Source organism: Watersipora subatra, chromosome 7 (assembly GCF_963576615.1).
Source record: "Watersipora subatra chromosome 7, tzWatSuba1.1, whole genome shotgun sequence".
In the NCBI taxonomy this organism is placed as follows: domain Eukaryota; kingdom Metazoa; phylum Bryozoa; class Gymnolaemata; order Cheilostomatida; family Watersiporidae; genus Watersipora; species Watersipora subatra.
In genome coordinates this window covers 19,962,708-19,986,174 of record NC_088714.1, presented here as the reverse complement: position 1 = coordinate 19,986,174, position 23,467 = coordinate 19,962,708, and the positions used below count along the sequence as shown (strand labels likewise).

At 36.0% G+C, this 23,467-nt stretch overlaps 2 protein-coding genes across 2 annotated transcripts in view; one reads left to right on the top strand and one right to left on the bottom strand.

The window, feature by feature from the left end:
- Positions 1-963: 963 nt before the first annotated feature.
- LOC137401149 (cyclin-K-like) lies at positions 964-10,622 on the top strand. The gene is made up of 10 exons (XM_068087523.1): positions 964-987; positions 1,596-1,732; positions 2,526-2,607; positions 2,714-2,854; positions 3,941-4,104; positions 6,301-6,476; positions 7,090-7,215; positions 7,657-7,823; positions 9,800-10,023; positions 10,481-10,622. The coding sequence occupies exons 1-10, from the start codon at positions 964-966 to the stop codon at positions 10,611-10,613; spliced, it is 1,374 nt and encodes a 457-aa protein (XP_067943624.1). The 3' UTR covers positions 10,614-10,622.
- Positions 10,382-23,467, bottom strand: part of LOC137401148 (splicing factor 3B subunit 2-like) — a 30,651-nt gene continuing 17,565 nt past the window's right edge. The window contains exons 11-21 of the mRNA XM_068087522.1: positions 22,711-22,932; positions 20,165-20,293; positions 18,513-18,698; positions 17,728-17,859; positions 16,084-16,233; positions 13,999-14,221; positions 13,038-13,126; positions 12,043-12,154; positions 11,597-11,748; positions 11,061-11,306; positions 10,382-10,884 (exon numbers count right to left, since the gene is read on the bottom strand). Of these exons, the coding sequence (XP_067943623.1) occupies positions 10,822-10,884; positions 11,061-11,306; positions 11,597-11,748; positions 12,043-12,154; positions 13,038-13,126; positions 13,999-14,221; positions 16,084-16,233; positions 17,728-17,859; positions 18,513-18,698; positions 20,165-20,293; positions 22,711-22,932 (1,704 nt within the window). The 3' untranslated portion in view covers positions 10,382-10,821. The remainder of the gene's footprint in view (positions 10,885-11,060; positions 11,307-11,596; positions 11,749-12,042; positions 12,155-13,037; positions 13,127-13,998; positions 14,222-16,083; positions 16,234-17,727; positions 17,860-18,512; positions 18,699-20,164; positions 20,294-22,710; positions 22,933-23,467) is intronic.

Genomic DNA, 23,467 nt, shown 5'->3' with positions numbered 1-23,467 from the left:
AGTCAGAAAACAAAATCTTACTATCTTGGTAATACAAAATAACAGTTTAATCACCATATATTTACGGTATAAGTTTAGGCCAGCAAGTAATTTTACTCCCTATATTGGCTAACGAGGCGATGCTCTAACTATTGAATTGTCTGTTTAAATCTACAGCCTGTTATAATTGTCATTAGTCTACGTAATAAACTTAGTAGGCTTATTCTATATAGATACTTAGCTGATGCTGAGAGCACTTTAACGGTAGATTGGACTTTGCTTGAACTTTACTACTAAAGTCTGTGTGGCGTCTGTGTCACTGACTGCTTCCAGTGTAATACGAAGACGATTCTGAAGTTTTGGCGGTAGTTCGTGTGTCTGTATCACTAGTTACGTCCAGTGTAATACAAAGACTATTGTTTATGCTGACTTAGTTTGCGTGTGGCGTCTGTATCACTGACTTCTTCCAGTGTAATACAAAGACGATTCTAAGGTTTTGACGGTTGTTCGTGTGTTTGTATCACTGATTACGTCCAGTGTAATACAAAGACTATTGTTTTATGCTGACTTAGTTTGCAGCCTGTAGGTGAGAGCGCTGAAATTGACGACGCTTTCCTTATGACTTTGCCATCTGGCAGTTCGATCAATCAGAACTGTATGCCAAGAACTTTCAGGACTGTTACGTTAGCTTTCCGTATCGTCCAGCTTACTTTTACTTAGAATGGTTTGAACCTCCGTAGGGCGTAGTGTTTAAGCGAGTAAAGATTTCACTGTAGCAAATTTCGTCATGCTTTTAGGAAATGGAGGTTCAGTTTATGATCTAATAGATTGTTCAAAGATTGTTGTAGGCTACTGCAATTTCGAAGCTTGGAGAGGTTATTAATTTTCACTGCTGTTTATTGATTGACACCGTGGAATCTAAAATAGTGTAATACATTGTGATTACATAATGCTTTAGATTGAATGGGGTAAAAATATGTAATAATGAGTAATAAAAGGTACACAACTGTTGATATAATATATTGCTATAAAATCCATACCTTTAATTCTCTCTTCTCTTATAGGTTTAAATTGCAGCAACATTTAGAAAATTAGGTAAAATTGTAAATGTAGAATTTGTACCGACTGATTTCTAGTGATATTTCAAACCTATTAACCGGTATTGACAGAGCGCGCCAAGGTGACATAAAAATTGACGGTGCGGACCGGACTCATTGGCTGACAGATCATGGTACCACCCCAGTCAGCCAATCGCGTCCAGGCAGCACAAGGGCTGTCAGCACGTGACCGCCAAACAGCCGGGCAACAAACAATGCCCCAAACTCAACACTGACAGCCGGCCTCCAATGACACCAATTAGTGGTTGATCTCAGCCCATAGCCAATACGAACTTGCATGATTTATTGTATATTGCTAATCTACTAGTAACTAGAAAATAAGTGGAACATGGGTGTTGCTGATTCAAAATTATATTATATTTATTACAACCTGTAAAGGACAAATTTACTTTACAAATGTTTTAGCTTTCACATTATGTCTGAATGTGAATACTAATTTTGTGTTAGTTTATTTTAAGATTTCTGATAATGTTGATTCTTATTATTAATTATTTTTAGATGGAAGACTGGTATTGGGACTTGAATGAAATAAAAAACAGCCCATCATCAAAAGTAGGAATAGATAATGCGACAGAGACGAGATATCGAACGGAGGGCTCTAAGTTCATCAGCACACTAGGGCAAAAACTAAAGCTGTATCCTTTAATCTGAACTTATTTTACCGGCCAATGCCGATAAAAGCAAATTTAACCGTGTGGAAAAATAATAGCGTAGAATGTTAATAATATTTAAAAAAATAAATTCTTAAAATATAAGGATGGCCTAGATATAATACGAGCATGATGTCTATACATGTATCTGGTGTGTTTCGTAGTTTTTATGTGTGGAGTATAGCTATGAAGTGGGTTGTTGGGCACGGTTGATAGCCCGTTAGAGTACTTTGTCAACAGAGATTCAGAAACCTCTAATCCATGGTCATAATTATCCATAGAGGGATAAAATGTATGGTAAAGTACGGTAATATTCATACAACCATACTTTACAGTGCATCGCTGCAAGACAAAGTTTTCTCAGTTTTTCTTTTTTTTCTACATCTATCTGATCACTATGGAAATCATCACGGAGCTGCCTATGATACGATGAATAGTACTCTGCTATTTAGTAACACTGTGATAGGCTTCATTCCAGACAAATCCTTGTATTCGGTCAACCCTACGTGTTACTTTTACTGTAAGCTGACAAAGTTATTAGTTGTTTTTCTAGTCATTTTGGTCAGTTGAGCATCCTTACGTGATGGTTATATTCTGCCCTTCTTAAAGTTGCAATCACAACTTAATATTTAGAATTTTTATAATTTAATAATTAAAATATTTAGAGTCAGGTAAAAAGGAATGTGCAATGCAATGCCACTGCGGTGTGAACACATACATGTAGAACTTAGCCCTAGCGATATGTTTCAATGTTGTCATCCTTAATAAGACATGTCAGGAGATACATCACTCTGGCTACAGGCACAGTATACTTTCATCGGTTTTATATGTACCATTCTTTTAAAGAATACCATAGATATGTGAGTATGGTATTCACCTTGTATTACTAACATTACTAATATTTGCACTATCAGCATATATGTTGGCCTTTTAAGTTCTACAGACTTCGATTGGCTTCTTTTACAGGCAATAGCATCAGCGTGCCTTTATCTAGCTGGTAAGGTGGAGGAAACTCCCAAAAAGGCTAGAGATCTGTTTAAACAAATACAGGAAAATGGGCTGATTGCCGAGAATGCCATTCCAGAAGTCTTTGGCGCTGATCCTAAGGTATATATATATATCCTATATATGTATATACATAAATAATATTACATATTACCGACAAATAAAACATATGCGGTGATATCGAGGTTTATAAAAACATTAAACGTTTCTGGCTGGCATTACTGAACTGCACTTACGATTAACTGATTGGCTTAATAGGATATCACGGTTTGTGATGGGTTTTCCGTCAACGCAGTAAAATATTACTAATCATAGAGATACTGAGATGGTAGTTATAAAGAAAAGCATTGTACCCCGGTACTTATTGAAAAATGAAGAATCGTGTCATTTCGTCTATGATGACAGTAGAGAATCAATTCAATTCTTACTGGTAGGATGCGTCAAGTCATTTCAATTTTACATGATGTAAAAGATACCAGCGTATCGACTCATAATTGACTATACATACATATGTATTTATTTGTACTGCTTTTCATGATAAAATCATAAACTTTTGACTTATTACATGAGAGTTGAAAACATGTGGTTAGGAAAACCTTATAACATGCTATATGAGAGTTGAAACATTGTGTTTAGGAAGCTCTTATGACATGCTACATGAGAGTTGAAACATTGTGTTTAGGAAGCTCTTATGACATGCTATATGAGAGTTGAAACATTGTGTTTAGGAAGCTCTTATAACATGCTATATGAGAGTTGAAACATTGTGTTTAGGAAGCTCTTATGACATGCTACATGAGAGTTGAAACATTGTGTTTAGGAAGCTCTTATGACATGCTATATGAGAGTTGAAACATTGTGTTTAGGAAGCTCTTATGACATGCTACATGAGAGTTGAAACATTGTGTTTAGGGAGACCTTATGACATGTTATATGAGAGTTGAAACATTGTGTTTAGGAAGCCCTTATGACATGCTATATGAGAGTTGAAACATTGTGTTTAGGAAGCTCTTATGACATGCTACATGAGAGTTGAAACATTGTGTTTAGGAAGCTCTTATGACATGCTATATGAGAGTTGAAACATTGTGTTTAGGAAGACCTTATGACATGCTATATGAGAGTTGAAACATTGTGTTTAGGAAGACCTTATGACATGCTATATGAGAGTTGAAACAATGTGTTTAGGAAGCCCTTATGACGCTGGAGAGGATTCTTTTGAAAACTATCAAGTTTGACTTGCAAGTTGATCACCCGTACAAGTTTATGCTGAGATACGCAAAAACATTTCTTGGAGACAGATCTAAAATAGAGAAGGTTGTACAGATGGGCTGGACATTCATTAACGACAGGTCTGTGATGGCAACATGGTACTTGACATGATGGTTATCAACACCATTCGTAATTTCTAGTATTTCATGTTGGTGATTGGTTGGGTTTTACCAGTATTATTTATAAAACTGTTTATCTACTTTCTATAATACACATGTCTTTTCTTAATGCTGGTTGTGTTTAGTGGCCACTGTTGAAATCTTTGACAATATACTTGTATTGCTAGCATATAACTTTTTAATTTTATAATTCTTTTCAAGTTTGAATTTTAATCTTTTAAAGATGGACTTCCACAAAATTTTAGTAGATTGTGTAGAAAATATTAGCATTTTTCTATAATTTTCGATTGTTTTTGATGTTTGAGGTGATCTGATTATCAGGGTGTTTCAAAATTAAAACTGCCTAAACTTTAAACTCTCAGAATAAAAATACATGCTGAAATAACTCGTTGCGATAATTGATATCGGCTACTGTGTTCAAGTTGCAGCATTATGTGTCTCTTTGCTGTCGGTATTTTTGCAACTATAGATGTCATAATCGTACTTTCACTTGATCTGAGCATTTGACCTCGATCAAGTTTTGTCGATTTTTCTTAAAACATTGTCGCAGTCAGATCACCTCAAACATCAAAAACAATCGCAAATAATAGAAAAATACTGATACTTTCTGATGAAACCTTTTAAGACTTGGCGTAAGTTCATATTTAAATGTCACTTTCAAATCCACATAAAATACTAATTTTGCATTGTTTTGAAATACTCTAGCTTGAATGCAGGATTTTGAATTTCTTTTCCGGACTTGAAAATAACTCGCATGTCCTTCAGATTTGAAACTGACAAACAAGTTAAAAACAATTCAAAATATAAATATTATTATCGCATGTTTTATATTTACATCAGCACACCTATATATTTCATACAGGTGAGTACATTTATATGGAATACATATATGTCAGTGCAGACCTATATAAATTAACATGTATACTTTGGCGAATCTCAATTTGCCTTTATTCAACAGTTTTCAGGTTTAAAAGTTTCCACAATTATTGATGGGTTTAAAACAACATTGCACAGCTCATATTTTACTTTCAGTTGTAATACTTTATGTTACTATCACCCCTTGGGTCTAGTGGTTAATCTTCGTCATCACTCTTCTGTGTTATTTGTGTCGGATTACAAGCTTGTAATTATAAAGGTCTTATAAAGGTCACATCTGATACTGAATCTGGTTCAATTTAGTTTCATTTATGTACTCGTTGTTTTCATAAATTTAAGTTGTGGTTTCCTTCAGTGCTTTTTGTTTAAAATTTAAACTGGGTGTTCTACATGGCTTCATATTTGCTGTACTTGCAGTATATCGGGAATAAGTGTCAGGGTTAAACTTAACTTATTAATACAGTAGAAACTCTACTTATGAAATTTGCAAGTTCCAAAATGTCTTTCGTAGAAATATTGCTCTGGCTTGCGAAGGATATGTCTAGATGCGTAAGGCAGAAAAACCTTTTGTATTTTGCCCGTTTCTTTGTTTCGTATTTTGACCCAATTTTTTCCTGCGGTTATGACGTGCAATGCGTCTCTCACTCAGTTTCATATGCTAGCATAAGTCAGTCAACACCAAGTCTTTGTTTTCATTCATGATCTAGTCTTTATTTCTAACTTGTTATAACTTTTACTCATCATTCTCCCACTTCGCGAGGTCTTTGCTCAACCTAGTCGTATCGACCAATGCCAAAGGTAAACGTACTATTCACGGTTTTTATTCGTTATTACTCTTGTTTTTTTCTTTCTGTGATCACTTTGTCTATTTGTTATGCAGTAATAGAATTCTTGCATGTGTTTGTTCCAGGTTTTAATCATTACGTATAATCTACAAATATTAGGTCCTAGTTTTGTGGGCGCTTAGAGCGGATTCAGGCTTTATCAGGGTAAAATGTGTAACTTTTTCAAATTAATTTTGTAAGTAGTAGTTTTACTGTATGTCATAAAAAGTAGTTTTAACAAATATCATAGTTTTAGTATCCTTTGAATAACATATCCTGTTCAACGTGTTTGTAGTCTTTTCACCATGGTTATGTATAGGCTCTATGTATTGTTTTATGTATAGCTAAGTTGGTCTTTTGGTTATCTTCAGTTTCTGCTTGCCTAACACTTGTTTCTTACTGTTATATTAGCTTAATTTGATCTCTAACTAATCCTAGCTTGTACTCTACTCTTTAGCCTGTGTACCACACTTTGTATACAATGGGAGCCTGAAATTATAGCCATAGCTCTCACAGACCTCTCATGCAGAATATCAAAGTATGAGATCACAGACTGGATTGGCAAAGCCGAAGGCTACAAAGGCAAATGGTGGGACCAGTTTGTTGCTGACGTTTCTATGGATCTCTTAGAATGTATGTGGCTGCATTTATTATTGCTTTCATAAATCTATCTTGTGTTTTACCCTTTGCTAGTTTCTTAGACAACCAAAGCTCAAATTTTGATCACCCATCTTCAATATATGATGTAATGTTTCAGCAAATACTCGTATCGACAACTAAAGTTAGTTCTAACATGTGATGTTCAATATTTTTGTAAACGTTGCGACTTTAATACATTAGTACATATTTACACATGGTATGGTTCCATGTCGTTCCATTTATACGAAACATTGTATTATACTTTCCTTTATTACTTTTAAAGTAATAAGAATGATCAAGAATAGTTCGATTGTTGATATGGATGAAATAAAATGAAAGACTATGTTTTTTCGAATTTACAACAAAAAATTATAGATAAATATGAGTAAACATTTAATCTATTCTGTAAAATACCTATGAAGCATTTTAGTAGCCATATTTAGGAAAGTAGCCATCTTCAGTAGCCATCTTGGAAAGGTGATGAAAAAGGTTTTTACGAGTAAAAGTGGAGCGGCTTGACCTGGTAAATAAAGCTAAATTTTATTACTAAATTCAGCAGTAAAACTTTGAAGTTGTCCTTTTTGTAACATCTCCCTTCATGTTTTAGCGATTTGTCACCAAGTGTTAGATTTCTACTCAACAGCTGCACCCAATCAGCAGCCAAGACCCGCTAGTGCTGCCAGTTCCTCTGCCAGATCTTCTGACTCAAATAAAAGGGCAGCGTCTGATTCTGGTAATGCATCACATATAATTTTGTGTTTAGAAAACCCTATCGGAGCGAGATAAATCAGATTAATGCTACATTTGATTAGTTAAGCTGACATAACAGGAGAGGGGATAGACAGAATATTTAGCCTATTGTAGTAAATAATCTTTAAATAGCGCTGTTAGAGATTACGTTGGTAGGAAGTAGCACAGTTTGGAGATGCGATACAACATTTTTTCTAATTTAGTCTGTTACTTTGGAACAATCAGTTGCCAACTGGGGTTGAGTTACGCATTGTATTAAAAAAAGGGTCATGTTGTAAAATATTTTTGTCAGTTGTAGTTCTCAGCTTACTAGTAATAAAATGTTTTAATGAACATAAACAAGCAGGCTAAATTGTAAAGATTTCAATGTTTCCTGATATGCGATGCATTTCAACTCTTTAGCAGGTAACTTGTTCTTTATTAGGGTCACAACCGGCAACTAAAATGCAGAGAACGGAGTCGACATCACATCAAACACCACCAATTTCTACTCCTACATCCCTCACAGCGTCTAGTCAGCTCAGCGGCTATCAACAGGCAGCAGCTGTGTCAACACATTCATATGCTCCACCTGCAGGATATCCACCGCAGGTATAATATACCATTATCATCATACTTTTATCTCGCTTCATGCGCTGACAAAATTTTTACTGTCTGTAAAAATTGTACTTTATCAATTCCTACTAACCATCTTTACCTCATTGCTGAGATGGATACTGGACATGGTACATTACATCGGTCCATTGTAATCAAACAGTTTGAAGTCGCTAGAGGTTGTCTTCTTTCATATGCTAAAGTTTGCATGAGATGATAACTGCCTTCATTTTGTGGGTGTTGCAGTACCAACGTCATCTAGTACAATTTTACCAATGCAGAGCCGATTTTAAAATATTTGTTTTCTTTTGATAGATGCAAACTCTCCACTAATTGTACTAAATAATGTCGTTTAACTAGTTATTTATGTAATCAATAATTACCTTTATTTGGTTACCTATTGGTGCCTTCCTCTTTATTCTAACATTCCACACTGTAGTAGTCTTAAAAATAGCGTTACATTTTACTAAAAATTTGAGTTGCCATAATTGCATTTTGCTAAATGGCTATACCTTCAAAATATTACACATATTTCATTTAGGAGCCAGGTGCAGCTTTTGGTATTCTTTTTATGTTACCTATTTGCAGAGATGAGGACTCGAGTTAACATGCTTGCTCGAGCAAGCCTTAAGGCATAATTTACAACTGAACTGAATTGATTCTCTGGTATCTTTTACTTACTGTAGAATTGCATTGACTCAACGCATATTATTAATAAGAATTGAGTCCGTTCTTTACTGGCACTATAGACGAATTGACTGCGTTATTTATTTTCAATAAGCAAAACAGCTCGAATCAAAATACACCACTACTACCCTTCATTAGTACTACCCATATGATTATTACTGTGTTGCCGGAATGTCGGAAAACCCATCACTGATATCCTAAGTAAACTAATCTGCTATTTGCTGTGCGCTGAAACGAAGATGTCAGTGCAGTTCAATGATGCCAGCCGCACACGTTTCCACAAGACCTCGATACCACTGCGTGTATTTTATTGGTCGATAATACGTACTACGCAATAATATTATATAGTACAGCTCTATAACAATGAGCATATTTATGCCACTTTTATTGCTGTATAGTAAAATGTTTTTAGGCAAATACACGATGGTTATCCAGAAATGTATGTTTATTTTTATGTTTATATTGTCATGCATAATTATTGTTTTGTATAATTTATGAATTCCTGTCTCAACTATTTCCATACAGAAAGCCTTTATAACGACTCATCTTGGTTAGTACCTATACAAAAACATTAATCACAGATCAAAAAGCTAACAGATTTGCCTAAAACTTTGCCACAATAAATCATTGGGACATTGGGTTATAATTTTGCCAAAATACTAACCTGTTGGTTTTTTACTCAGAAACCACAGTGTAGAATTGCGGTTTCTCAGTTTTTATTTTTGGTTCAAAATGGATGAAAAAAAAATTGTAAACGTTTGTTACTAGTGAAGTTCTTCAACATTGGACCTAAGATATTTCTGACAGCAATATCTTTATATTAGAGAATGTGTGTCTGCGTATTAGTCAAACTGCTTAAACGTATTTCTTTTGCAGCCAGTTTAATTAAACTACAAAAAATATTAAATATTTCATTTGTCAAATGCATTAATTCTTGGGAAAAATATTTTGCTCGTAGTTAAGTTAGTGATTGTGGTTTATTGTCCATTTTTGGTAAGAATTGATAGAGAATTGGTTGTCTATTTGGGTAAATCGAATCAATGGGTTGAGATAGCAAAGACTAGAGAATTGAATTAGGGTGTTTTGTATTTAAATACTGAATTGAATCGGTTCTTACATGACCTGATGCAAAAGAATTCGGAATTTAATTTCATGAGAATTAAATCAAGTCAATTTTTTAAGCCTTCAAAATCGCTACCTGTTTTTAAAATACATAAATGTGCATATCATACAAAAGGTGTGTAGAAAGCTTCTTATCGTTTATTGACATTTTCAATATCTTACAGGTCATGGCTCAGCAGCCAGCCGTTTCATCAGTGCCTCCACAACCTGGCTATCCACCTCCACCAGGATATCCTCAAGTATCACAGGTTTATCATGCACCCCCGCTACCTGGCCAACCACCAGGCTCTGTATATCCACAAGCTGGGCAGCAGTATTACTCACAGGCACCTGCAGCACCTCATCCACCTACTGCACCCCACCCACCATCAATGCCTCACCAGCAACAGTAAGTACCATATATGATTGGGATGATTGTGCGACAAAGTTTGGTGAAAAATAGTCAGCCGCTTTAACTATTTACCACCCAGCAAATCTACTGCCAAACTTGTCAAAAGATTAAAAAGTAACTATTTATTTTTATTTAGCGATACAAGTTCACGGTGCTTGTGGTTGATAATGCTTCATCACTACAGCAATTAATCTAGTTTTGGTAGTGTTACAAATTACACTGTTTAATCGATATGTTTTAGAGTTTCATGATCTTTAGGTTATCATAGAGCATAGACCTTGCGCTAAACTAACCCAAGCGTATTGAACGAACTGTATAAAAATTCATGTTCTGACCGAGATCTTCCACATAAGTGTTTGTCTGATATACAAGTCATTTATATTAAATTTATGAGGCTGATGGTACAAGTAAATTCATATTTGGTTTATGTAAAACACCCGTTTTTTGTTGGCAGGTATTATGGTGGCCAGCCTGCTAGACCAGTAGCACCATATCAACATATTCCTCAGCCAGGATATCAACAATACCCACAACCGAGACGTCCTACCTCTTTAAAAGTTATCGACGTCAGGCCAAACCTTTCATGACTTACTTTTACTGCTATCAGCATTGTCCGTGGTAAAAAAGAATACAAATAAAATATTCACACTGGATTGCATTGCATCATAATCCTCAGTGAACGAATGTGTAAAAATGATTTGAAGTTTAATGGCATGAAAATCGTCCAAGTATGTACATGACAATAACTATTTACAACTCCATGTTACATTTCAAAGTAGCAATCAATAAAGTGTCCTAAAACTTGAACTCCTTGTGCTTCTTGCTCGGTTTTTCTGAACCCATTTGCTTTTTCCTCTTCTACAAAAGAGATGCAAAAAAATATATACAACACAAGCTACAAAATAATACTGGTATGATTTGAATGTCATAAAAGAAATATGTCTGAACAGGAAACCATTGCAGACTTGATCATTTCAGCATCTTGTTTGGCACTAGTTCTAAACAAGCCGCGTTTAATAAAAAAACATACATACCTTAGCAGCCTTTGCCGAATGCTCAGCAACCATATCAGAGAAATCCTCTTTTTGTATGTCGGCTTGCTGTTGCCGCACTGTCTGCTCATATTTTGCCTGCATCGCTACAGTGTCCATGTCCAACTCCTCAGGGTTTAGCGTCACCTCAATCCCTTCAGCTGTCACCTTCTTTGCTCCACCCACATCATAAGTGTGTGCTGAGCCCATCATGGCGGCTCCCACTGATGTACGTTTTTCTGGTAGCACCTGACAAATGTCATCACCCATATATAGTGATGTCGCCACCCTCATTACATAGTGATGTCACCATTTATGTCATATCTTTTTCTCGCTTATGAAACATCAAACAAAATACGATGAAACTGCAGCTAAGAGCTCTTTCGCAAGCTCACAGTGTGGAATCGAAAGTAACAACAAAATTACTTAGCGAGAAAAGCCTGTCTTGAAGCAGTATCCCCACAAAGGAAAGACAACCCAGATGTAAAAGCATGAATTTATTTTTGACAAACTGCTGTTGAAGTGTTTCTTGCACGTACCTGGTAAAGAGCAGGAGTGTCGCCGCCACCTGCATCCATAGAGTCTTCTATTTTCTTCCTGAGCTCGATTGCATCAGGAGTTTCCATTCCAGCAGGCATGCTAGTCAGACCACTGGGGGTGATGAGCCCTGCATCAGCTGGTGTGACCAGACCTGGTCAATAAAAAGCATAAGATGCGCTGAACTAGTTTACAACAAAATGTTTTTCACTCTCATACAAATGAACAAGTAACAGATTTTTGCTACAGTGTTAACACAGCAGCAGATGAATATTAACTAGCACCAAGTCTGATGTCAATAAGTGTAGATACAATTAGCTAGAATTGAATGTATGGTCACAGACTGAAACTGGATGTGAAAAACATTTCTTTTCAAATACACAAAGTGAAAACCTTAATTTAACAACAATAAACGTAACAAAAATGCAAGCAAAGCACCGGAGCTCACCTGCAGCCATTTCATCATCGTCTCTCTCCTCCTCAGATTCACTCTCGGATTCCTCCTCCGACTCAGATTCCATTTCTCCCCACTGCTTCTTCTCCATCGTCTCATCACTCACCTGCCATATGATCAAATCACATACATCTATATTGTCAATTACTACGGTACAAAATTTATACTTCTATACATATGTAGAGTATATCCAGTAACATTCCAAAGAGAAGACTGAAACCTAAACACACCCACGCGGAGACATGCATTGTTTTAGCTGTTCAGACTTGTTTAGCTATTTAATGCCAACTAACGTGTTACTAAAAAGCATTAGCATTGCCAACTTAATAATGTGTCACCATACAATGTAGTTACAACAGCAGGAGAGGAGATCAGCCACAGGTAATTCTGTGGTTTACAAAATAGAAAGGAAGCAAGGAAATGTAACACGTAAATGAGATGCTGAGTGAAAACACACTGATTTTAGGTAACTTTGCAAGGTGAGTTACTGTCAGGGGCATGGATCTTAGCACATCCATATAAATCACTTTCAGTAAGAAAATCGACATGAGCCGAAGTTGCCATGGCAAACTAATAAGAGGAAAAGTGTGCAAAATCATAATTTTCTTTAAAAAAAGAGGGGCCCCTATATATACAGCCCATTTTGGGAATTACAGAGATTGACAGTGTATTAGGAATTCGACTGAAGCAAAGATGGTAAAGCATTTCCGTCAAGCATGTTTAGCATTAAGTTTATTTGAATACCTGCAACGTAGTAGCACTGCCAATCCATTATGATCAGTGCATGCTATTAGTGAAGAACTGACCAATGATGGCTGGTAAACATGAATTATGAGTCATAAGCTACTGAGACTATTATGCCCCAGATTAGGATGCTAGTACACAAGGGACAGTGTCTAATCTAAAGCACCTATTTCTCATCCATTTAGAAAGAATGCTAGGACCTAAGCGGGCTCTATAGATGATGCGTGTTGTACGCATTTGCTCACCGGTTCAGCCTCCTGCTCATCTCTCTGTCCAAACACATCTCCATATAAAGGCTTGCCAATTTCATCTACAGGAGGCTTGCCCCAACCACCTAGCAAATACAATTGATTTGTCTGGTCAACAATTGTATTTATAACCTTTTTAATTCTATAAGCGCAATATGACATGTCATTAGACACATTCTTTTTTTACATTATGGTACAACTCCTGGTAAGTACACTTCTTTGGTTTGTCCTCTCCTAATTTTGCTAAATATACCTAAACACATTTTATGAAGTTTCCAAGAAGAGACCATCTACGATCTCAGTTTAAAACACTTTCACAAACTTGTGTAAGCTTTCAGCTAGCTAACTGGCTAACACTAGATAGCTAGTCAAATTCCATAGATTTACTCCCATAGTTACATATCAACATAATATTAACATAGTATTATGTTAATATTAACATATTAACATAATATTAACATAGTTACATATTAACATATTATTTCACATAGAGTTAAAGCCAGCGTGTTGCATATTATTTATTCCACATAGAGTTATGAACCAGCATATGGTATCACATAGAGTTATAAACTCGCTTATTACTTTACATAGAGTTATGAACCAGCATATGATTTCACATAAAGTCATGAACCATCATATGATTTCACATAAAATTATCACCCAGAATATTATTTCACAGAGTTATGAACCGGCATGTGATTTCTCACAGAGTTATGAACCAGCATATTATTTCACATAGAGTTATGAACCAGAATATTATTTCACATAGAGTTATGAACCAGCATGTGATTTCACATAAATTTATGAACCAGCATGTGATTTCACATAGAGTTATGAACCAGCATGTGATTTCACATAGAGTTATGAACCAGCATGTGATTCACATAGAGTTATGAACCAGAATATTATTCCACATAGAGTTACGAACCAGACTATTATTTCACATAGAGTTACAAACCAGCATGGTAGCCAAAGCTGCAACCCTCAGGAATAGCAGCGTTGAGTCCAGGTATCTTAAGGTTCGGATAACTCGGTGGAGGTCCATATCTTTGCATAGCGATGAGCCAGGGAGGAGGGAACCGTTCTGAACCAGCCCCTATAGGCATTCCTAACGCTGTCCTTAGCTCATCCGTTAGATTGCCAGGCTTTTTCTCCCTCAACTTCGTCTCAAACTCCTTACCCTAGGTGTATAAGAAACACTGACAACACAAGCAACACGGGGTGGACATATCTAGTTACGTGCAACTCGAGACCAACAACTCCATTTAAACGCTGGCTACAAGTATCTAGGAGGCAGTGAGCACTACATCGGGATATAGTCACAAGCTGATGTGTTGCTAGCATAGCACAAGAGGGTACAACTTCTTAACTGCTATTGTAGCCCCAATACCTGGTTCAGACCGATGTCATATGTATGGCGCGCGAGGCGCTGCGCCCTCGCAGACGAATGCTCTTGTGGAGTGTGCACAGGATTTAGTTGCGTCATCCTGTGAATTTATAGCTATCATGGTTCATATCAATAGCACACCTGCATAAGCTTGCATAGCAGGGCGCAGTACCTTGCACGTCATACATACGATTTTGGGTATAGCGTATATGGGAGCTCGCTCGATTCCAAACAAACAGGCCATGCCCACTATTTTTATATAAGTTATAATAGAGAATCCGCAACACTAACCAACAAAACTTACTCTCATTGGCAGTCACTCTGAAATTGATTGCTATATTATACAACATTTTCTACAAGCTACCTTTTTTTGTAAAAAAGTAAAACAAATGCAAAAAAGTGAGGTATTGAGAGCGAAGTATGGATATTCCATTAGAGATCAGTATGTCGATCGGGTTTGTTTGGAAACAAGCGTTTTTGTTTCCGGTTTTTGGTCGCGGGACTCTGTGAAACTATACGACACTGGAAGGGGGAGATAACTCTATGATTCTCCCTGTATATTACAAATTCCAGCTTAGTTAGGATTTTCCCTGGTTGGGAATCCCTGCGTTAGAGTGTCATCCATGCCAAAGGGCATGAGTTCAAACCATGTATAAAGCATTATTTTACGCAAACCTTCAACTGTAGCTTAGAGCAGGCGGACAGACATGATTATTACTATGGTATGAAAGAGTATAGTAGAGACTAGGGTAGTCAACAATACGTGATAACTGAGTTCAGTAGAGTCCCTTGCCATAGGATAAGCAAATGCATTGTTGATAGCCTCCAAAAGTTATGAACTAATATCGTTATAAATATCTTGATGTTTATAGGTTACAATAACCAAATGTTTGCTGTATGACAAATCCACTTGTTACTAGCTGCAAATTTTTTATTGGCATCGGTAACTAGTCATATACTGATTAGCATGTCAACCGTAAATCTTTGAACGAAACATATAGAAGATAACTTCTATTTTATGAATATACCTAGAACAGAGCTTACACGTGTGAAGTATTTTATTTAAACAAAAGAAAAAGGTATGCATGTATGTACAAGCTACAGCTACTACTCAACAATGCTACAGCAAACAATATACGATATTCACATGTGTGCTGATAGCAACCAGCACTGATCAAAACACTCGTCATGTCTGAGATATAACCTTTCCTCCTAAATTCTGGTCTAAATGTGACTAAAGCAGTATCAGCTGGTATAGAATCATCAATTCCCACAAATGAATTTAAGGGACAGTCTTTGGCACAGATTACAGCTGGGTAGCGCTTTTTGGCCCACGCCTTTCCTGCTAAGGTGATAGTATCAACTGATGCTATTCCAACTTATACTATCTTAATGACCAAAGTAAATCTCTCTAAACATATTTATTCCAATATCATTTCATTATTTAGTTTTAGGGAATACTCATGACTTCAATCATATAGCAACACATGATACCAACTAAATGCTTATTTTGAACAGAAGAAGATTGAACTGCCTGTTGCCCTTTATTCACATAGAGCATATGTCCACAGGTGACTCATTCTTCTTCCACAAAGATACCAAAAGCACCAATAAAACTAGTTCATAGGGACAAACCAACAGCAACATACGCCTCACCTCATAGTAGAGATCTCCATGAACAGTCATCTTCGGTTTCCTCTGGTACTTGAAAAAAGCGTCGTGCAGTTTTTGATAGTCAATGTCAATCTTTCCCATCTTTGGTCTCACCTTCTCTCTCATTTTCTGTTTCATGCTTTTGTCAGTTTCCTGAGAATACAAATTTTTTAAACATGTCAGCAAACATTACTCAATGTACGCTTTGAAGAGAAAGGATATCATCAGGCTTGGGGCCACTAGTGAGTATTGAGCGCACTGCACTATTTGCTGGCTAGACGACAGTAAGGTGCACTAGGCACTGCACTAGCACTAGTGCATGGCATAGTAATAATACAAAATGCACTAGGCACTGCACTAGCAGAAATTCTTGTGCACTAGGCACTGCACTAGCACTAGTGCATCAAAAAGTGAAGTCAAAAATGCACTAGGCAAAGTTTCATTTTACTTCAAAGATGCCTACATTTATTATATAATCATACCATCTCTGGATTGGTCTCACTTTGCTTGTGAATATGTACATAAGCATATGTAATTGGTACTTAAATACATGTATTTAACAAACATAAGTTTACCAGAAACTTATTGAAAGTTGAAATTTAGTCAATAAGTTACTTCCACTCTATCAAAGATAGATTTAAACTGAAATCCTACATGTACATGTACATCCACAAATACTGACATGGAGACAAATAGACAAGACAATAGACAAATGGTAAATAAATAAAGTTGGCTTGATTGTAGTTCTAGGGATTCATGGAAACTTCAAACACATGCTCATTTGAGTAGTTAACAACATTGCAAAGAAATATCAAAATTCCATATTCAATACCAATATTAAAGTAAAACATAATGCCATCTCCATCATCGGAAAATAATAATATTCAATCTGCACTTGGCACTGCACTAGTGCATACTATGTCGCACTAGGCACTGCACTTGCACTAGTGCATTTATGAAAAAGTTTCCAATCCGCACTAGGCATTGCACTAGATCATTTTATGTTGCACTGTGCACTGCACTTGCGCTAGTGCGTTTATGGGAACTTTCTAATCCGCACTAGGCACTGCACTAGTACATACCATGTCACACTAAGCACTGCACTTGCACTAGTGCACCCAGGGACTCATGTCAAATTTGCACTAGCATTGCACGAGACATTTCTATTTTAAATTGCATTGCACTATGCACTGCACTAGAGCAGTGCGCACTGCACTGCTAGTGGCCCCAAGCCTGGATATCATATATTATGAGTGTTATTCACTTGGCTATCCTTAATGCACCAATTAGTACATACGCTGTGATTAACCACAGGATTTCATTATATAGTTTAGCTACAACTTGCAAACTGCTGACTCCACGAAATCTCATACATAGAAATAATTAATGAATCAGAATGGGCCTGCGTAACAAACAGCCTTCATATTGCCAAATTTCATGCTTTCAAAATATCATCTGTTCACTCTAGTAAATTTTTGTGCCAATGTAGCTTCAAATGCTTTATTCCGCTGAGCCATTTTTACCATTTCAGAGCTCTTCCCCTACTCAGATATAACAAGGAACTACTTGCAGGATAAAACATTAGATGAACTGCAGAGCCAATAAGAAGCAGACGAGTAGATAGGAGTGCTGATAATGATAGCCTACCTTGTCAGCCAGTGCCTGTCTCATTTCCATAATGCCAGTAGCCTGAATATAGTCAGGCAGTTCAAAGGGTGGCTTTTCAAATCCTCTCTTGCCTTGAAGGTACTTTCTCTTGTTACACCAGTGCCTAGGTACCTACAACCCATATGACATACAGCTAACATTGGCCTGATTAACATGATACAGGTTAAGAGATAAACCCGGACTCAAGCATCAAAGGTTTAACTAAGAAAACTATGCGGAGAAGAGACCACAATACTCGCTACATCTCCATTAGGAGGCTGCACTAAAATAATGCTGAAACAGGTGAAACAAGAGCTATCACTTCATATCACAAAGCCTATTACTGTACCCATATCATATAATAATACCAAATTGGAATAAGCAAAAACAATCATGGACAAAGAACATACTTACACCCATTTTGTTTAATTATATATAAAGTATTTGTCGAGTTAGCCAAAATATTATATAATTACGTAACTTTATTGAAAACTTATCTTGAATGACTATTGTGAGCTCAATATTTCTACCACTATAATATTAAAATGATAAAAAAATGATACATGTCATCTAACTATACATGAAAAATTTCCTTCGCAGACTACCTGTGTTATTTAGAGTAATGAGCCTTTACTGTACAGACAAACAGAGCGAATAGCAAATCTCAGGAGTTTGCAAACCATAGACGAGCCAAATGACTAAGATCTGGTTATTGCCTACTCTTACCTTATGCTCAAATCTAACAGTATATCTGTTAGTCTAAGATTCCAGCAACAGCTACTTACGGGAACGGTATTGCGGGTAGCCTTGAGTGAGAGCAAAAGCTTAGGATCTGGTCCGGTAACATCGTGCATCTCAACGAGGTCCGGTCTGAACACAACAGCTTTCAATTCTGCCACTGACATTCTCGTCAACTTCTTCATCTGCCGCTTGCTCAATTTTGATGGGTCTTTCTTCACTTGTGGTTCGTCCTGCACATAATGAAAATTGTTATGGTGACCTCCCTCGGCAAAGACATTGCACCCGGCTCAGGGTGCGTGGTCGTTTGTCATAAATTTATATTTTACGTAATTTAAAATGTTGAATTACAGGAAATGTTTTCTTTAGCCATTCCCTGACCAAACAAAATACCTGTTTCTGAATTAGCAAACAATGCAATAACTTCATCTGCAGACATGCATCAACGATACTGTTCAGTTAAAACTAGTTGATAAAAGATAGAATACGAACTGTTAGTTGGTAGCAGTCTTTGGTAAAATAGGATAACAATAATAAAATGACCATCAATCAATCTACGTATAAAAATCTCGATGATTGTCTGTCGTTTGTGTGTCCAGTTATAGCAATAGAGTTGAAGGAATGAAAAAACTATTTCGCACTGGAATTGAACTTAAATCTGCAGACAGGAATGTTTATCCACTATGCCAAGCGAATACATTGCTACACAATGGAATAATTGTGGTCATACTTAATACAACTCCCAATCTTTGAGGCTTATTGGTTAAAATAGCATGCTTCATGTTTCAGTTAGCCCGCTTGAAGATCATGATTATGTGAGAGATCATGATGCAATCTTTTTTCCTTACACCAGCTTAAGAAATCATAACGGTTCTTATTATAGTAAATATTTAGACTAGCTTAAGTTACTCAAATTCATTGGGTAAATAAACTACCAATGAAAAATAGCTTTTCGAAGCAAAAACGTTTTTTTTATTATCCTTTCTATTATTTAGCTAGTACTTGATAAAGGAGACAATTTTCATGCAAATTTCGGATAACCACTTATGAAGTTTTACCTACATTTCTTTTTCATTATCGCCTAACATAATTTACTATGCTCATTTCTTGTTCACTTGCAAAATATTATTGTCACAAAGTACCCGGTAAACCAAGCAGTTTCATGAGCACAAAACATGTAATGGACAACACGGTACACCTTGAAGGAAAACAAATTTCGATGCACGGAAGCAATTAAAAATGGAGAATGGTTTAGGTATGATTTTTGTAAATGCTTCTAACCAAAAGAACCTTACATTCCAAAGATGTATGATGTGCTATGTTGATAGCGGTTCATCGGTTCAGGAAATGTATGCTCGACTTTGCAATGCTTGACTTTGCAGTACAGAAGTTCGGTGTATAGTTGATACCAGGTGACAAGGAGGTTTAGTGTATAGTTGATACCAGGTGACAAGGAGGTTTAGTGTATAGTTGATACCAGGTGACAAGGAGGTTTAGTGTATAGTTGATACCAGGTGATAAGGAGGTTTAGTGTATAGTTGATACCAGGTGGCTAAGTTACAATCTTTAAAGCTATTGACTACCGATTAAAATCAATTTCCAATAAATGAATTTCTAGTAGCTGCTAGTAATCCAGACTAGGCTGATCTTGCTTTTAGCTTTTAAACTCTGGGCAGAAAATAAAGTGAAATAGACCTACATCATCCTCAAGTTCTCCGAAAAGTGCTGCGCCTCTTCTAGATACTCCAAGGTCAGATTCAGTTTTCTTGTTTGCCTTGGCCGGCTCAGCATCATTGTCATCAGCTGCCTGAGGAGCAACTTCTTCTATCTGGGTAAATTATTGAATACTGATTACGATATGGCATGATCAAGCAAGCTATATTATTTGATTTATTATAACACAAGATATAATATGAATTCTTTGTCAACATATAAGCCTAAATAACAATTAACCATAGCTCGTTAAAAATTTTGACAGTATTGGCAAGTTAGCACTAACTAACACTAATCAGGGCTGGTTCACACAACCCATGAATTGATCCAGTAAAATCATTCATAGAGAATGATGCAAATTCTATTGCCATTTTCTCCATCTGCAATCAAACAGAAAATGTTTTCCTTTGCCAAATATATGAAAACTTATTCAAGCTACTTTTTATTTAGAGTGTGGTTTATACAGCTAATGTTTTTAAAGCTGTATTCAACCATTTGAGAATTTACAATGGTTTCTTTTGATACAAAAAACAAAATTCCCTGGGTAACTGTCTGCCAGATGGGACATTCACGTTGCATTCTCCAAGTGAACTTCTTGAGGTTATGCCAAACATCTTTTCAGACAACACAGTGCCAATAATGTTTTAAGTGCCTTTATCTTCTGTTTATCAATTCATAACAAATAAAAAAATTTTAACAAAAATTCACCATAAATATCTTGAGACGATTTGCAGTTTTTTGTTCTTTATAAAACGAATTCTTTCCGTTTAGCGGATTTGACAGCATTATAACCTTTCAATGCTATAAAATGTGTACTTATGAATAACCCCTATCAGAAACAAAAGATTTGAGAATGACAAACAAAAATAGATTACAGGCGTTTATTATTAATATCAGTTAGGATTAGCTGAGATTATATGTAAATTGGCATTGCTTATTGCTGAGAATAAAAAGATTATATAATAAGATCACACATGACAAGACCTCCATGCCCGTAGGTTGTTTGGAAGATTTTGCATAAAAGAGCATAACAATCATCCCACGACCGAACGAGCGGAGCGAAGTGGGGGAGTTTTTTTGATAAATGCATGTGCACACAACTTACGAAAATACTCATCAACAATGAGACGAACCCTCGTCAAGAAATTTCATCAACGAATTTAAGCATCGGAATATAAAGTCGTTAAAGTATAATAACGTTACAAACACATTTAAACCTATTTAAATATGTTACCAAGTCTTTGTAAACCTTCGATAATATCTTAAAACTTACCCATCTGATCGGATTATACACAAATAGACAGATTAATTTCAACGAAAATCGCCACAAAACACTTGAAAAGCTTGGTTTAATAAAAGTTAAGACCGAAAATTGAAATGCCGAGGGACAGATAATAGAACGATGAAGTCTTGCTCAGTTCACGAAAAAATAGCGTGCACTTTTCACCAGTCTATAGCATTGTCGAACTGCCGAAGGTTTTGGCAATTAACATAGGAGTATAGAAATCGTTTCATTTTTGCCGATTTCAATTTTTTCATTTTCATTTGCCGACACATTTGAATACTTTCCCATTCTAACTGATGTCCAACGCAGTATAAGTAAAGCAAATGACGATGATATTTTTAACGTTTCTTATGAGATTATTACAATAATTAATTATAAGTTTGGATGACTACAGAACAATGACTACGTAGTACAGACTTTTTAAAAATCTAACGCAGTGTAAGTAAAGGCATGACGATGATATTTTCTTCTAACGGTTCTAATGAGATTATTGCAATAATTAATTATAAGTTTGGATGACTACAGGACAATGACGACATAGTACAGATTTTCTAAAAATCTATATAAATATTGCAACTACGTGATATTGTTAGCTATGCCGTTTTGAAATGTAAACAAAATTGTGCATTGGTTTTTTATTATTATTATATAAATAATATTGGTTATTCTAATAATATCAGTGCATTTTACTTCTAGTATTGGCCAATATTGCATTTCTTTTTTTTGCAGGAGAAGAGATATAAACATATAATCTTTTCCTTTCATTATTGCTATTTGTTGTATATAATAACACCCAGCACATTACAGCTACCATTGCAGTTATCCTATTTGACTGCTAATATTGCATTTCTCAACCATCAGTACCCTTTCTTTTTTCCAATATCACTTTGGTCGTGGGCTGTATGACAGCGGAATTTCTAGTATTATGCATATTTATACAGACAAAAAATATGCTGATGATACTCTAATGCAAAGCTATAATTGAGCTTGCTAAACGTGCAAACACAACTAACAGTCTACAATGCATTGTCAAAACTTGTTCGGGCACATCAGACGACTTGCAGTACGATCCTTCGGCTATACCATACATCGCACTATCATTTTTACAGTGATTCAAGAAAGAACTCTGAGAAACTACAATTTTGAGCATGTTTCTGCTAAAGTGTAAATCAACTAGCGGACAAAAATCCACCCTATGTAACTAGCTAAGTTTCTTCACATTAGACATGCCAAACTACAGCTCTCACCTTGAAGGTTTCAAATATTTTGTGAAACTGGCTGTAGAGTGGGTTCGTGATGTCAACGAGGGGCTTCTCCTGCACGTACTCTACTTCAACCCCGCTGTCTTCCTCATTTTCTGTCCCTTTTACGTCACTTGTGGCAGCAGCCCTCTCCTCGGCTAGTTTCTTCTCTTCAGCTTTTCGAGCTGCCCTTGACTTTTTCTTCTTTTTCCGTCTCTTATTTTTGGACTGAAGGAAGTAGTTAATTACGGAAACTTGTATGTTGTTTATCCTTATCAACTGATATTAAGACCCAAAATTGCACATAAAGCATGTATTTAGTTCACTGAACTTGACATTTGTAGTACATAGGTGACCAGGATTCCCAGGTTGTCCCCATGCATGTTCAGATATTCATATTCATATTCAGATGAATCATAGATGACAGGCACCAGAATAACAACGTACACATTTATGGATACTAAAGTAGCAGATAGGACCTTCATATAGCAGACTATAAAATAATAGAGCTAAAATCACACTTTAGACAACAAAAATGTGCATAAAAAACCAGACAGATATAGGTGTTGACTTTATTATATGATCTTCTCAAATTAAGTTCTATAACATCTAATGTAATTACGGATTCAAAAATGTGCACAACCAAAATTTCTAGTAAGACACTTTCGAAGTGTCAAAAACCATTTTGCCTAATTCAAGTCTTTTTAGACAAAATAACAATCTGAAAGGAACAGGTGACTATATGGGTCGCGGTCACAGAAAC

Excerpts from the sequence above, each read along its gene's own strand:
- LOC137401149 (XM_068087523.1), top strand. The coding sequence starts at position 964 with ATGAGTAATAAAAGGTACACAACT. Across the intron at positions 1,733-2,525 it reads CTAGGGCAAAAACTAAAGCT|GAGATACATCACTCTGGCTA; the intron begins GTATCCTTTAAT and ends AAGACATGTCAG. Across the intron at positions 4,105-6,300 it reads TGGACATTCATTAACGACAG|CCTGTGTACCACACTTTGTA; the intron begins GTCTGTGATGGC and ends TCTACTCTTTAG.